The sequence below is a fragment of the Aquila chrysaetos genome, chromosome 3 (genome assembly GCF_900496995.4).
Source record: "Aquila chrysaetos chrysaetos chromosome 3, bAquChr1.4, whole genome shotgun sequence".
NCBI lineage: Eukaryota > Metazoa > Chordata > Aves > Accipitriformes > Accipitridae > Aquila > Aquila chrysaetos.
Window position 1 is genome coordinate 63150820 of NC_044006.1, and position 16787 is coordinate 63167606.

The 16787-nt window shown below is 40.1% G+C and overlaps 1 protein-coding gene across 4 annotated transcripts in view; it reads right to left on the reverse strand.

The window, feature by feature from the left end:
• Positions 1 to 3526: 3526 nt before the first annotated feature.
• NRP1 (neuropilin 1) overlaps positions 3527 to 16787 on the reverse strand; it is a 116730-nt gene continuing 103469 nt past the window's right edge. For 2 of the 4 annotated variants that reach the window (XM_030009748.2, XM_030009746.2), the window contains exons 14-18: positions 15600 to 15737; positions 10815 to 11089; positions 10218 to 10311; positions 8554 to 8613; positions 3527 to 7308 (exon numbers count right to left, since the gene is read on the reverse strand). In XM_030009748.2, coding sequence (XP_029865608.1) covers positions 7019 to 7308; positions 8554 to 8613; positions 10218 to 10311; positions 10815 to 11089; positions 15600 to 15737 — 857 coding nt within the window. In that variant the 3' untranslated portion in view covers positions 3527 to 7018. The remainder of the gene's footprint in view (positions 7309 to 8553; positions 8614 to 10217; positions 10312 to 10814; positions 11090 to 15599; positions 15738 to 16787) is intronic. The other 2 variants (XM_041122402.1, XM_041122401.1) reach the window with 1 other exon arrangement.

Genomic DNA, 16787 nt, shown 5'->3' on the forward strand with positions numbered 1-16787 from the left:
TTTGAAGCTGGTAAGTAAATATTTAGTAGGAAGATTGGTATCAATATTTAATTAATGAATTAATGCAAAGTTATCAGGCCTGATGAAGAAAATATTGAGGCTCCCCAGAAGGTAGATTATTTATTAAAGGCATAGCATCTGGGTCCCTGACATGGAGAACATAGCCCTGGCAGGGCTGTGGAAGAGGAGGGGTGGGATGAGGTGGGCTCTTCATGGCACCAGGTGGGGCTATTTCATGCTATGCATGCCTTAGTAATGCATAGGAAGATGTTTATAAAAGTATTTGAGCAGTAAGGGAAGCATAAATTGCACTAAGGAAAAATATATTAACAGTAAGAAATCATAAAACCCAGTAGTTCAGCCCAGGCAATTTACTTCAGAAACAAATGGCATAAACCAACATGTTACAGAGGAATGGGAATAAAGGCTCTCAAGATGAAAATGATGCACAAAGAATGCCAATCTTATAGTCCTGAGATGCTGCCTGGGTCTTCAAAGACACATCCACACCTGTTGCCTCTTTGAGTGTAGAAATCCACCATTTAGGTTCAGCTACCCACTCCCTTCTTCCATGCTTGAGGATTTAAAAGTGCATGGCAGCTGCCAGAGGCATTTCTGTAATGCAGACATTTTTTGAGAATTGCGAATTTTTTTTTTTTGCAAGGGAAAAATGAAGGAAATGAACAAGGGAGTTTTCTGATTATTCCCTTTGCAGCTCATTTCACCTGAAATACTTGTTTCCTCAGGCAAGCTCTTCATCCTCCAGCCTCTCATCATTAAATCCCTCAGTCTTTGTCATGGCAACACCTGACAAACCCTGCCAAACCTTTTCCTTACCTTGTCCCCTTGAGAGCACCACCTGACCTCTTTCTCTGGTACCAGCAGTGCTCCAGTAAGACTGCAATTCCTTTTTCAATCGGACCCACCTCACCCATTACGGAAACAGAACTGTCTGTAATAAAACACAGTGCATGGTGCACAATGGTGCTGTACAATGACAGGGACATGAATCAAATGTCTGAGATGAATAAAAACAATGTAAATTTAAATAGGAGAATGATTATTGAAGGTGGAATTAGGTTTGGACACATGATAAGACTCCATCCGTCTGTGAAAAATGCCAGAAGACTTTTTAATGAGATTTTCAGTTATAAACATTGAGACACCATCAGTCCTGAGGTGATAAGATTAGAGTTTGATTGTGTGTAGCTATGACAATAGAAGTGTATATAGGGAACTGACCTACTGTAGAAAAGCAATTAGGGTCTATAGGGGGACTAATCAGCAAATAAAACAGCTATACAAAGTATCCCATGGCAAAAAAAATTCATATATACTCTGTTATAATTTAACAAACGCTTGTACATAAAATTGTGGTTATGGGTGACTTGAGGCATGAAATGGTATAAAAGAAGAAATTAAAGCTCTAATAAATTAATGTTGCTTGAACCAATATGCCGTTAGGCATAATGCATTGCAAAGGACAGGACAATTAAGGAATGGGAAGGGAATTAATTCTGGGATGTAACATCCAGATGCCATGATCTGAGAATCAAAACCAACTTCGACATTTGACTTTGGGTTAGGAGAATTGACTTAGAAATGGACTAATTGTGCATAAGAAAAGACTTATAAGGGTCAAATTTAGAGCCATGTTAGTATGCACCTGTTAAGTCTTCATATGCCTCATAAGAGGTAGTTTATGAGGACTGAGGAGCCTTCATCTCCAGTGGGACTGGCAGCTTCGGTCCAGCGGGCAGGTTTGTACAGGTAGACACTGCTGCCATTTCTGTGGTACCAGTGGGCCTTATCCAACCATACGCCAGCTGTGCTGCCCCTGCCTCTCCTGCCTTGTGCTGTGTAATTGTGTTTTACGTCCTGCCAAAAGGCAAGGAAATGGGACTGGGCTCAGCACTGTGGCTATGTGGCTGCTGGCTCAGGGCTGGTACGTTTGATTGGTGAAATAATAATAACGTTTGCTTGTCACTACCTGCCAAAGACCCTTTTTACAGACTGTGATGCTAATATCTGTGCCTCAGAGTTATGCACTCCTGGCACTGGTTGTCTGTAGCTGACCCATCTGTTATTTCCATCTGCTCTTCTTTTTCTTTCAAGTTTACAAGTTATGTTCTGAAATGTAATTCAGCTCCCATTGCACTATTTTTGTCTTCCCTTTATGCAGCCTGTTTAGTGTGGAAAACTGAAGGTTTAGTGCTAAGTAGCTAGTGTTAGCTTCTAGGCTAATTAATTTCCCCTAAATGAAAGAAAGAGAATTTTCTTAACTTAAAATACTTGTCTCTATTTTCTGAACTTCATCCTCAAAATGGATTCACTTTATAGATTTCTTTTTTTCACTAATTAATTCCATTGCCATTTATTTTCCCTCAAAGAGCCCTGTGGCTGGTTATCACAGAAGCAAACAGAGTGTAATGAAGTAGATTTCTAAGGAATTTAGATTTAGTGATTATATGGACAACAACCTTCACAACTGTCTTTTGAGAGCACTCCCTCCGCTGACCACAGAGCAAAGCTTTGCTCAGGTGCCTTGCTGTAGTTCCATCTCTTATTTTAAACAGGTACCCACAACACTGCTCTCTCGAGGAGACAAGATTTGATACTTTCTCTTCAAGTGTAATAATCATCAAATATGTGGTAATAAGTACAATATTTTTCCCAGGAGTAGTAAAGTAGTTGAAGTAAAGCATTTGTCCATGAGTACTCGACCTAATGGCATACTGACAGTATGTGGATTGTTCGTGTGCAATGTAAAGAAAAGATTTAACAAACTTTCATGTGTGGAGTGTTCAGTATTAAAAAACAACAAATAGGTTAAGTATTGCATAAAACAGGAAATGTGCTATCTAAAGCTTCTGATCTGGATGCAAACCTCTTGAAGGTCTCCCTACCCACGATCGTATGTTCCACAGATGAGTTCAGCACCCAGCTGAACACCAAATTAGGCCCAATGGGCCATCCTTCCAGTATTTGCTCCCGTCAGCAACTTGTACTCTGCATTGGGAGATTTGGCCATGGTTGGGTAAGCCCTCATGACTTCAGTGGAAATTTTCCGGGAGCTCATCTGTACAAACCTTATTACTGGAGCAGTGGAGCAACTTGTCAAAAATGGACATTACTCCACAGTAAATCTCATCCCGCTAAGAGTAAGCCACAAGGGGTTTGTATAACCTACACAGGGTGTGTGGCTTGGGCTTCCCATGGTGGCGAGGGGAATTACAACTCAAGAGCAGGGATGGCATATTTGTCCTCTTAAATCCCTGGTGTTTGGCTAAAAGTTAGGCAGGTAGCAGGAGTGTCTTCCAGCAGGGAGAGAGAATTGGGCAGGCAGAGGGTGAATCCCTCCATCCTAAACCATGAATGGTCCCACCAAGGTGTCAGTTTGTTGGAGTTGCCTACCAACAGATGTAACAATGGTTAAAACATCGTGCCTGTTGCAAGATGCTAAATAAAACCAGCCATTTAATAAACCCAATCCATTTTAGTATAATAAAATACATCAGGTATGGGATATTTTATGAAAATGTTTAATTCAACTGTTTCTTTGGAATGTAGTAGTCATAGTTTGGAAATTTAAGTTACAGTTCAGTTCTATGTGATTTTTTAAATGCTACTCAGTGTCTGAGAATACAAATGTCATTTAAAGTTAAGGCTTCGCTGTTCATTTTGAAACAACAATTTACAAGTGTCATATTGTCATAGAAAATAAAAATTTCTGTAAAAAAAATTTGCACAAAGTTTTATGATGGTACAAAACATGAAGCAATAATATACCAGTAAAATGAAATCATTTTACTACAGAAGATTTTTATAGTTTTTCAATAAAGAAAAAAATATGTTATTTTACACTTTAAAAATTATGAAACAATCTAAAACAATATAAACTGAACATTTTGTAACACTGCCTTTACAAATTAATAACTTTATAAACATATAATTTTTTTAAATATATTTATCAGTGCAAGATACTTTTCAATGTAAAGTTGCAGTATCATTTTTCCTTTATTGAAGGGCAACTTTCATTCTATTACCTTCAGAGAAATCAAATCTTCAGTGCTAGATCCTCATTATCATAGTAAGGTCTGAAGACAACAAAGGAGATATATTTCATTTTGCATTCACTATTCTCAGTATGTTAAAAGAAGACAAAACCCCAGCAACCACCAGCTTTACTGTTCAAATAGATCAAGACCAAGAGCTGGTCCAGAATCTATTGAAATCTGTGGATCCATGGGAATATTTCAAAAGGTTTTGGGCCTGGGCTCCCCATTGGGATTTTCTTTTCAAGGCAATATATGCATGTAACTCTCAATCAAGTTAGTGGACTAGAAGTGTTTTCAGAACAGACCCTAACACCTGAAACACACAGTGATGGGGTACTTAAAATACTTTTGAAAAAAATCCTTTTTCTCTTTGGGTTAATTAACTAGCTGCTGCGATACCATTATGGTCAAATTACAGTGTTAGATACAAATGAAAATTCTACCTCTGCCAAAGTGAGTTTGTCACTTGGGACATTTAATGGACTAACTTTTAGGCAAAACTTTCAGGCCTTAGGTGCTCTGTCTCACCTTCTGGAAGAGCCAAGGTCTAGATCCTGGGGAGGTAACTCTTCCAATTTAGGCATCTGAGGTTTAATGACCTGAAGTGGGTGTTTGAATTTTCACTATAGTCTTTGCCTTTGAAGTAGCAACTGTCCACTGTTTTTTTCTATTGGGTTGTCCTTTAAAATATTTCCACTTCAAAACTCATATTTTTACCTCCAGTCTCCCTCTCTTTTCTTCAATTTGTAGGTTACTGGTGGATTTTCTACAGATTTTTCTGTTTTATGGTTCATATTGGTGAAATGATATGCTTCAAAACATTTAATTGATAAACAGGGGTGGATTCTGTTGCTCTATGTACTTCAAGGCTGAATTAGCCCTTCTTTAGTCCTAATCCTGGACAGGATACTTCATTGCTTTACTACAAAAGCAGTTTTGGAAAAGACTAACTCAGAAAGTCACAATCACTTCCCTGACTCTACTCAGGGAATTCAGTGAGGAAAAACGTAAGTTCAGCACTTTGCAGGACGTTCCTTTCCCCATGTTTGCACTGGTTTTATCTGCTGGTTGGTAGATACGCAGGGGAAGGTTAAAGCTGCCTTCTTCCACTGCCTCCCCAATTATGGCTGTGCTGTGTGCAGGGCACTGCAGAAAACCCAGGGGCTCCCCTCGCACCTGCAGGAGGGGAGCAATCCCTCTGGTCCCTCGCCTCTTCCTATGGACCCCTGCGGAAAACAAAATCTTGTTTCTTTTTACCCTGTTGGACCAGATGCATAGGCTGTTGAATATATTTGTCCAATAGTATTTGTCCTAAAATATTAAAAAATTGCCACATAATTGTCAAGCACATTTTCCCAACAGCTTACATTACTCGGCTCACTGAATCTGTCACTATCTGCACTTCTGGTCAAACAGAAACCTCCTGGTATGAAATGCCAATTGGATATAACAGGATGATAAGAACATACCCTACATACACTGTGGGATTTTATTCTGCCCTCAGTACCCACGCATAAGACCAATTAGCATTGATTAGCATGAAAATACACGTTTACTGAGAGAACAGGACTCTGGGTTCAGGTAGGGGCAGGAGGAGGAAAGTTTCTCTTTTTACAGGCAATCTTTTCAGTAAGGGAATCATTCTCCCTAGTGTAATTAACGGGCAAGCTGTTCAGGATAAAAGACACATTTCATGACTTCAGGAAAAAAGATACTGTCACTTTATGCTGTTAAGAAGAAACCCAAAGTTCGACTTTGGAGGGTAAAGTTAAGAATTTTCCCTTATTTTTTAACACAAACTCTAATAAAATCCTTTGCCATTACCAGCAAGTTAAAGCTGCAGTTTTCTTTCCTTGGCAATGGCAAATGCTTATGCAATCTACTCAGAAAGAGAAAGAGAGAGAGAAAGAGAAGAGAAAGGGAGAGAGATTTTACATTTGAAAATACATTCTATATGAAAGAACAATAAAAGGGGATATTGCAGCTTTATACAAAAGGGTCAAGAGACATGAAGTTGAAATACAGAAAGCAGAACAATCGAGCCAGGTTGTCAAATCTGATTAGCCCTTGCCTTGCTGAGGCTACTTTCTTACACTAAAATATACTTTTCTTTTAGTCAGTGAGCCATTAGAATATGATTAAAGACAAGGGCATAACTGCAGAGAAGCAGAGCTGTAGTTAATGTTAACACAATGAGAAGCAGTACAAACAAAAAGGCACTTGAGAGGACATACACTAGCCAGTGCCAAGGACTTTTTTTGTTTAGTTTTTAGGCAGTACACTTGGTTACCAGTTGTGTCTGATGATGGCACATACTCTTTTATGGCGTTCACAAGCACAAAATTTAGTACAACACTGAAAAACATCAATAAAATTTGACTGTATTGCTTCGTAAACAGAGCTGACACACTATATCGGTACTGATGCAGCAGTACTTTCAAAAACATCCTAACCCTTCTTTGCCTATGCACAACACGAGCAATTATACACAAATACAGGTGCAGGAGTCCACTAAATTGCTGTTACTCCAATATTTTCTGGGCACTGAGCTACAGACAGCATGTCCATCCAAAGGACCCCACTGAATACATTTTGTGACAGCATCTTGGATTTTGCACAGTAAAACCCAAATTATCCATTAACAGAAAACAAGATAGAGGGAGAGAAAGAAAGACAAAATGAACTATAAGTCAATCATACTTGGTCTCAACACCAGCATTTGATTATTTCAAACAAAACCAACAGAAAAAGCAGACTGTACATGATTCAGATTGTTAACACAGATTGTTGTCCATGTTTATCGGTTACACACTCATTGAAGCTCCTGAGAAAAGCTTGGCTCAGTGTCATCAATGCACTTTTCAGCCTGTACAGTAAAAGAAGATCAACAGTTCCCCAGCATGACCGAGCTATGTCCTTCCATCCCGATTCTCTGAAACTTCTCTAGTCGCTTTATACCTTCATGCTTCCGAGTATGAATTCTGTGTGTTTAGTTTATCTTTTTTCAGTTTCACACCATCGACCAGTTCAAAATTGTAATTCTCCAGTGCAGACAAGTTCCTCTCTGACATCCCATTGTGCCAACAGGCACAGTACAGGACAACTCCACAGATGGCTCCTAAAAGCACCCCGAGTGCGCTCATGGCTATGATGGTAATAAGGATTGGATCTAGGGTCTTCAGGACATTGCCTGGTTTCCTGGAGATGTTATCATCGTAGTCCTCGCCTGTATGGTATGGAGGTGTAAACCCTGAAATGGAGTAAAGAATTGCAAAATTTTCAGAACTGATTCTAGTTAGAACTTTGTTTGATGAGTTGGAGATTTGGAGAAAGGACATCAATTTTTTGACATAAATTGCTACATAATTTGAAAACCTAGCTTCTAAGAGGTAGTCATAAATAGCTGAAAACTATGTGGCCCAAATAATTGTTGATTTTTTTCATACTGTTCTCCAATCCTTGAATCTGCTGCATGTTAGTAGGGGTCTGATTCTGCCTTGGATTAAGTGGGAGTCTTGGGAATGAATAACCAGATCTTTTGATTATATTTTGCCAGCTTTCAGTATTTAGCTCAAAAATGTTAATTAAATCTTGTTCAGCTCTGTGTGAAGGTTTATAGCCTTAGACATTGATTGGGAATCTCCAGCCATTTTGCATCCATCTCCACTTCACTGACTTCAGGATTGGACCTTGAAATGGAAATAGTGACAGAACTGACACAGAAGAGCACTCTGCCCCGTTGTGTAAAATATTCACTGGGTAACATAATGTTTTCCCTGAACCCTTTCAGTTTATGAAAGAGATCCAATAAGCTTGCAAACCCTGCTAACTGTTGCAGGAAAAGCCAAAAAGTCTTTTTGGATAAACTCTGCTTTCACTGAAATCAATGATAGCAATCCCGTTGACTGTAACAGAAGAAAATTAAGCTCTGCCTGAAAAATGCAAGTATATTTTATTATTGGGACAATATGACAATTACGATCCATTTAATGATCCATTTACAGCTTTCATAATTGAAAATGATAATGTTTTGGTAGACTGGTCATAAAATGACATTTTCAGCCAGGTCTGAGAAACAATTAGCCTGAAGAGTTTTGAGCCTAATTACCTAGACACTGCGTGAATCATAAATTGTAAGATATAATGATAGCTGTTCCTTCAGCTGTGGACAAGCCTTCTAGATAACAAAATATTAAGGATCTACAGTGTGCATGCTTATATATGTACACAATGTGACAAATTATGTGCAAAAAATTTGAAAGGTTTGAGATAGGTATGAATAATACAAAGTCCATAAGATTATATGACATAGAAGAATAAAACTATTAAATTCTTCAAATGAATGTAAGCCTTCTTAGCATCTGATCTAGATAAATCAAAAAACCTTAATACAATACGCAGTTAGAGAACTAATCTATAAATAAATAGAATACACAAATTCCCATGAAAAAGTACTTTAAAATTAATTCCCTTTTAACAATAACACAATTTTTACCTGTTTGATTACTTTCTGGGTCTTCTTCTTCATCTATTTCATTCTCCACATCAGTTGATTCTAATGAAGCAAAGAGAATTGACATTGATTATTAGGGTTACAAACACTGATTGACTATCATGCTGGCAATAATGGTATAGCAGATTTTCCTGTGTCAGAGCATCATTATGTCAGCCTGACAGAACTGTTCATTATGAAGGGCTCTGAAAATTAATGGAGAAAAAAAAAAGATTTAAAAACTCTTCTCCGCCCAGTCTTGGCACAGTTTTAGTTATCAGCAGGGGTTTTCCATGCCTGGGAAAGAGAAATCAGTGTGATGAATTAGCATCTCATTCATTGTATTTACAATTTTGGAGCCCAATTCCATAACACTTCATCAGTGTAGGCATAGTTAATCACAAGAACAGTTTCACTGACTGCAGCGAGACCACTTGTGTTTGGGCTTCAGACTGAGCTTTTGGCTTTAGCTCCCACAGGCCAAAATCTTTGCTCAGCATTTGGTTTGAACAAGCAAAACATGCAGAGGTAGGAAAGAAGTTACTTTCCTCTCTCATTTTGGAGTCAGATAAATGTCATCACTGGTCCCAGCACCCTTCTTGGCACTGAAGACACGCTGCAGGAGGACCAAGCAGTGCGTCTTGCCTCTCTTTTCTGGTAACTGTCACTCTGGTGGCATATGATGAACGCCAGGAGAGGGAATGTGTGACAACAAGAGATTGTACAGTTTTCTCATCCTGCAGTGAAATTACCATGTAGTTGGAGTCTGTCATGTTACCCTCAAAAGGCTATTAGCTACAAAAGGTGAGGAACACCCTCTATTATTGCTCCCAGTTTTGTTGCCAACTCGCATGGTGTAAGTTTATATTTCTAGTGCTGCGGGTTCTCAGTTCTATTCCCTCTCCTATATAAAAGTCATTGCTTCATCTCCATCATGAAGGACAGGGTTCAGTTGCTTGTGTTTGTCTGGGGTTGCTGCTGCCAAATTACGTGCAGTATGCAATGCACATATGATCAGCAGTGACTGGAATAACTCAAGACTGGCCAGAAATAGAAGGACTCAAATAGCATCTCAGGAATAGCCTGGCTCATATGTGGAAAAGGCCATGTTCTAACATTACTTCATGTCCCACATGTCTGGGATCTGGTGACTACAGCGAACGAGTCACAGCAAACTCAGAATTGCAGGACAGCAGAGGACAGAGCAGGGGCCATTTCGCCCTATCTGTGTATCCTGTAAGGGTTTGATATGGTCCTTTAAAATAGAATTCAAGTAGGCTTGGTAATAAGTGATCTAAAAAGGGTGAAGAAATAAAATTGAATTTTGGGCATTTGTTAAAACAGGGAAGAGCATTAGGAAAACCAGAAATTTAAAGAGGGCAGCAATCTAAAATATAGGGAGGGATGTGAGAATGGGAACATGCTGTGACCCACGTCAGTAGGATGCCAGTGCTGATCCAAAAGACTGCAGTTGCTGCAGTACTGAGGTGATGCCAGCGACACTTAGTATGAATAAAACTATGGGCCAGATCAGGATGTTTTCAGTGCAAGACTTCCTATATTGTCAATAATTATCTATCCCTTTCTCACAGATAAAAACAGCTGTCAAAACAAAATAAATAATGTTTTGGATGAGATGTCTATATGTTCTTGTTATTTGTACTTACTTCGGCAATCCTCTTGTGCTACGTGATTGTCAATTTTAATATCATCCACGGCAATTCCTCCAGTTCCTTTTCCAATTTCTCCCTCAATAACCACCTGGCAAAATAAGATAGTGTTCACATTGTTTTCCTGTTAATACACAATTGCAGCATTCGGGGTATCTTAATTAGTTGTTAACACACATCTTCACTTGTCATGATGACACTCTATATGTACTTTGATTGTGGCCTGCCAATCTGCACTGTATGCCATTATGAACTTATATATGCAAATGTGAATTTATATAATGTTGTAACTTCATTAAAGACTTTTACATCAGCAGCAAAACTGTGTCAAGGATGCAGTTTTGTGACAGACAAAAAACGATTTCAAAACTATTTATTTGGCCTTCGATAACAAATTGCTTATATCACTGTCATCTGAGATGCCATGAAATATGCCACTATTATTACTGTCACAGCAACAGCACCTCATCTGTAGGTATAATACTGTCTACATAAATCCTTCAGTGACATTTTCTGCTATGGTATGTAAAACATGACGAGCAAGGTCTTACTGGCCTCGGCTCCATTAGTTCAGCAAGGAGCAGTCAAGCTTACCTGATAGTGTTTCACAGACTTGTGAAGAAGAACACGTCCTTCCTTCCAGCAGTTTGCCTGGTGCCCGCTCAGGGTCCACAGCACCTGGTCATATTCATCTGGCTTTTGGTACCGCAGTTTGATCTTCAGGGTGCCAACATGTGCACCAGACATGTGGTACCAGAAAGTCATGCAGTGGGCAGAGTTCTGCGAGTAAATCACGGGGCTCAGCAGTCGGGCAACTTTCCCTTTCTGGCTTTCGTCAGCTTGCGAATAAATGAAATTGCCATCTCCTACTGTGACAGAAGGACTGCGTTAGGAATAGCGACCAGCTTTTTTTTTTTCTTTGTGTACCTAAGAAGCCCCAACCACCCCTGATCATTTTGTTTTCTTTCCACACTGATGGGTCAAGCCTCAAAACCGAGAGAGTCAGAGGGCGTTGGTTTGGGAGCTCTAGGAAAGCTGAGGTACTCTATGGAGAGTTTATTTTTTCTGGCAGTCTCCTTTGCTGTTCATTGGGATGCTTTGTGCTGAGAGTGAACCGTAACAACATGTTCACTACGTGGCACACACTTGCTTTTGCTCAGGGAAGGAGGCAAAAGCATGTTTGGTGCAACAGCATATGCTCCATTAGTCAGCGTGCACCTCCTGAAGAGACCCAGCCCTAGTTCAGCAGGCTAGACAGAAATCCCTGGGTCCTACTCTACACTAATTCTGTCAAGAGCTATTTTTAATCTCTGTTTAAAGTATGCTGTGTTTGAGAAGGCAAGATTAGAATGGGAAGAACACTGGCGGATAACATAGCTTTGAACAGCCATGGTCAGAGATCAGGAACTGAGATCTAAACACGGCTTCTAAATAGAGCCTGAGCATTGTCCCAAATGGTGCCAGAGTTTTTCCCTTGATTTTTGTAATAATATATTGGGCTCTGTGTATTTGTGAGCCGTTTCCCAAAAGAGTAACATTATGGCTGGTATTTTCTGAAGAACATAATGGATTTATACATGTTGAAATCTGAACACCTAATGCCCTTAACTTGGAAAATTACTTGCTTAATCACACTGGGAGAGAAGCACGTGGGAGTGTGATTAGTTTGGTAATAGAAAATTGCTAAGTAAGATACTGACTACAGAGAAGTGCTTCTGACTTTCACCAGCCAGGCATCCATTCCAGTCAGCTTTTGAACAGCTGCTTTGCAGAGAATTATGGTGGAAAAATATGAAGTTCATCCTGGTATGTGTAAGAATAGATTGCATGTGTAATGCACTCACACAAAAGGATGGAGACAGCACCTACTTGCATTGGTATAAAGTTATTTTGAAAGTAAGAAGGAGAAAAGTAATAATAAGAAATACTATTGCTCAAATGCTGAAATAAGTATACATATCTCTGTTTATACCAGTGCTTAAACAAAAGAAAAGTAAAAAGAGGCAAAGGAAGATGTTTTGGAAGGGTGGTGTGTTATCAACATTAGTTTTTGCTTATATATGATGTTCTTGAATTTCATTTGAAATAATGTATAATTGAGACTTGCTGGATTGTAATGGTATAGTCCTGCACCATTGGAGAAGGGAAGATGACCACTGCTACACTGGGAAGCATAAGAAGGACATGGTATTAAAAGATGAACCAGGAACAAAGAGGAGTGGGTTAAACCCAGTGGCTGGAAGGAGCGGGCCTAATAAATGAGAAGTAGAAATATTTCTTCTAACATGAGACAAGGACTTTTTCTTTTGTGTGGATTTTTCTGTGGGCAGTCAGAGGTATCCTAGCCAATATGCATGTGGAAGTATCTGGTCTTTGAAAGAAATTTATAGGGGAAGATGATGTTAAATTGCCAAAAAAATTTAGGTCTATCTTACTGCAGTAATATCTTGTCCAGCTTCTTCAATGAGAGTGCTTGTGCCTATATGTTCTTTCCAACTTTTTTTTCCATGCAGAGGGCAGCACAACATGTGCAAATGTCATCAAAGAATCATAGAATCATAGAGTGGTTTGGGCAGGAAGGGACCTTAAAGATCATCTAGTTCCAAGCCCCCTGCCATGGGCCAGGGACACCTTCCACTAGTCCAGGTTGCTCAAAGCCCCATCCAACCTGGCCTTGAACACTTCCAGGGATGGGGCACCCACAGCTTCTCTGGGAAACCTGGTCCAGTGCCTCACCACCCTCACAGTAAAGAATTCTTTCCTAATATCGAATCTAAATCTACCCTCTTTAGTTTAAAGCCATTACCCCTTGCCCTATCACTACACTCCCTGTTAAAGAGTCCCTCTCCATCTTTCCTGCAGGCCCCCTTTAGGTACTCGAAGGCTGCTGAAAGGTCATCCCGGAGCCTTCTCTTCTCCAGGCTGAACAAGCCCTGCTCTCTCAGCCTGTCTTCACAGGAGAAGTGCTCCAGCCCTCTGATCATCTTCATGGCCCTCCTCTGCACTTGCTGCAACAGGTCCATGTCCTTCTTATGTTGGGGGCCCCAGAGCTGAACGCAGTACTCCAGGTGGGGTCTCACGAGAGTGGAGTAGAGGTACAGTCACCTCCCTCAACCTGCTGGCCGTACTTCTTTTGATGCAGCCCAGGATGTGACTGGCTTTCTGGGCTGCCAGTGCACATTGCTGGCTCATACCCAGTTTTTCATCCACCAGTACCCCCAAGTCCTTCTCCTCAGGTCTGCTCTCAATCTACTCAACGCCCAGCCTGTATTTGTGCTTGGTAATGCCCCTACCCATGTGCAGGACCTTGCACTTGGCCTTGTTGAACTTCATGAGGTTTGCATGGGCCCACCTTTCAAACCTGTCAAGGTTCCTCTGGATGGTATCCCTTCCCTCCAGCGTATTGACTGCACCGCACAGCTTGGTGTCATCAGCAAACTTGCTGAGGGTGCACTCAATCCCACTGTCCATGTCACCAACAAAGATGTTAAATAGCACCGGTCCCAATACCAACACCTGAGGAACACCCCTCATCACTCCTTTCTACTCAGACATTGAGCCATTGACCGCAACTCTTTGAGTGTGACCATCCAGCCAATTCCTTATCCACCGAGTGGTCCATCCATCAAATCCATGTCTCTCCAATTTAGAGACAAGGATGTTGTGTGGGGAATGGTGATAGGGAAATCCAAAGGCAGTAAAAAAGGAAAATAATCACAGCATTAGGATGACTGTCTCAGTTGGAAGATCTAACACTGACCAGATTTAATCATATCATGTATAATTTGAAGTGACATACAGTGTATCCTGCTGTCTTAAAGAAATTGCTGTTGAAGATCATTTCTGTGGAGTTTCTTCAGGTCTATACATGTGCAGCTGAGAGCCAGATATGCCTGTGAGTTGCTCATTGTTGTTCTCCCAATATATAGGGTGGCCTTGCTGTATAGCAGTGACACTGAGGGGCTTTTTTGGGATGTCAGTGCCATTCAGATTGCTCATGGTCTGCGTTCACACCCACCGTACTCATTCTGTACTTGCTGGCAGATGAACGGCAAACGTGGCGGGTGAAGGTGCCCTTAGAGTTGAAGGAAAATTTTGAAAAATATTGAAAGTTAGTGCAGTAAGCAGAAAAAGGGGCTGCACGTAAGAGTTACTGAAGCTACAGCTAATGGAACAAGTAAGTCTTCTGCACTTGCAGGGCCCAGCAGAAACAACAAAATCTCATTTGAAGAATATCATTTCTTCATCTCTTGATTGAAGACAGGTTCAGTTGCTCTATAATCCGTGGTGGCAAAGTGCAGATAGCTCTCATTTCCAGAATATTATTGCAATGCCGGGTCAGGAACTCTGTCTTCATTGTCTTAATTAGAGCTTTACTTATGCATGCCTTTTAGATTTTGTCAGTCTCTGGCTAACATAGCTTTTAACCTCCTTTCAATGTCAGATCCTACAGAGCCATTTCACTTTACTCTACATCAATTTTTCCACCATTACAGCCTTCACTTCAGCTAACTGCATTTAGTTAATTTGATGCCATTTATTTGTACAATGCCATTTATAGTCAAAGTATTATAAGTTTTTTTTCCCTGAAACTACTGTACTTGTCTTAAGATTCAATTGAAAGTGTCTCAGAATTTAAAAAGTCCAATTTTGTCTAATTTCCTTGTCATTCTCATTAAGCAAAGGGGTTGCAGAAGTGGGAAGGGGAATTCATTTCAACACATTTGATTAATCTGCACGTATACAAGAGAGAACACTAAAGCGAGAGGCTGTGCAGGTCACGCAATGCCCTCCCTTCTCCACTAGCCAGCAGCATATTTATTGCCTAATTATGCAGAACCATGAGTTAGATACTACAAAACCAACCAATCAATTTCCCAGGGTGATATTTCTGGAAAAACTGTGTGTGAACAAAGGGATAGCTATAATCTCCAACTCCTGCCAGAGAGGAGGAAAGTGTGGAAATACATCCATCTGGGAAGCTTTACTTACAGTACCTTTCTGTGGTGGGCAGTGCCTGTAACTACAAACAGGAATAATGTGAGATTTGTTTGTGACTGTGTCACTTGGTAAGTGATATCTGCAGAGTATTTGGCCGTTCAGATTTTTTTGCTACCCCTATTATGGTTATCCAAAGGCAAGTCAGGGGAAGGCAGTATCTTCAATTCCTGGCAATAAACGATCTTTATTCCCCAACAGAAAGGACAATTATGGTCAGTTGTGACTACATATAACGGATTAAGTTGCCTAGAGAATCATCTTTGTGACTCTACATATTTTAGGTATAATTCACTCTCCTATGGTTTTGGAAGGCATGTTGGTATTAAACAGAGCAACCTCTTCCCACGTAAAATGGCTAAATCATGAACTCATGATTACCTGTGTGGTCTTGAATCGGCCCAGTTTTGCTGGTCAGGATTGCCCACTTTAAATCCACCTGGTTGTCGTGCTCCCAGTGGCACAAAGTCTTCTGGGATCCCCAGCCAAAGGCACAGTTGAAGTTGTATAGTGGCAGCTCTGCAGGGAAAGAGGGAAAAGGAGGGATGAAATGTGATTATTAATTGCATAATTCAGATTTTGTACTTCAAAATCAAATGCATGCATTTGGCCATTAACAGAACCATTCCACTTGTAACTCTGAGAAGCCATGGCAAGAGCAGCTCTGCTGGGAAACAGATGAAGAACAACTATTTCTAGTAAATGATGTGGTTGTTTTTTGTCTCTTTATGACCCATATTTTGGGATTTTTTTGGTGGTTAGGTTAATTCTTTTGATTTGCCCACATTAGCTGATAACTATGCTGTAGCATATATGACTCAAAAAGAAAGCTATGGCTTATTTATCAGATATATTTTCTGGTTGTTAATATCTATTTGTACCATAATGGTGCAACGTTTTGCAACAACTCACAATAAGATTTGGAGAAAAATAAGAAAGGGCAGAAACACTAATGGAATGTCCTTGGCAGGAAAGGATTTCTGGTGAAATGTATAGTACTTGGCTTCAGTAAGGAGCTTATTCCAGCATCTTCCAGACAGTTAAGTAGGCCCACAAGATGGCAGCATTGAAATGGACAAATTGAGACGGAAAAGGGACAAATGTGGCTGATTGCCAAATGAACTCAAAATAAGCTTCAAAACAAGCTCCATGTAAAACAAGGGAAGTCTGGTATTATGGTCAGGATGAGATCATATCTTGTTTTCAGCTTCTCTTCAGTTCTGCCCAAAGGTTTAATACATAGTAGCTTATTTTCTTCAATAGAACTTGGAATTTGAATGGAAAGATTATACAAAGATAGCATATAAATCCCTTGCATTTCTTCATTTCAGAAGCAGTTTGAAATCTTTTGGGCTTTTGGTTCCTACCCCATTGGTATGAACTTTTACCTCACCTTGAGCAATGACAACTCCCAGTAGAGCAATACCCTTCCCACAGCAATGAGACCAAATCCTGAAGTCTTTTCTCAAGCATGACTCACGTCTTATTAAAGGAATAACTTGGGTTTACTTTAATGAGATGCTTTGTGCAAGTATGAACTAAGAACAAAGGACTCTGCTCTCATCAATA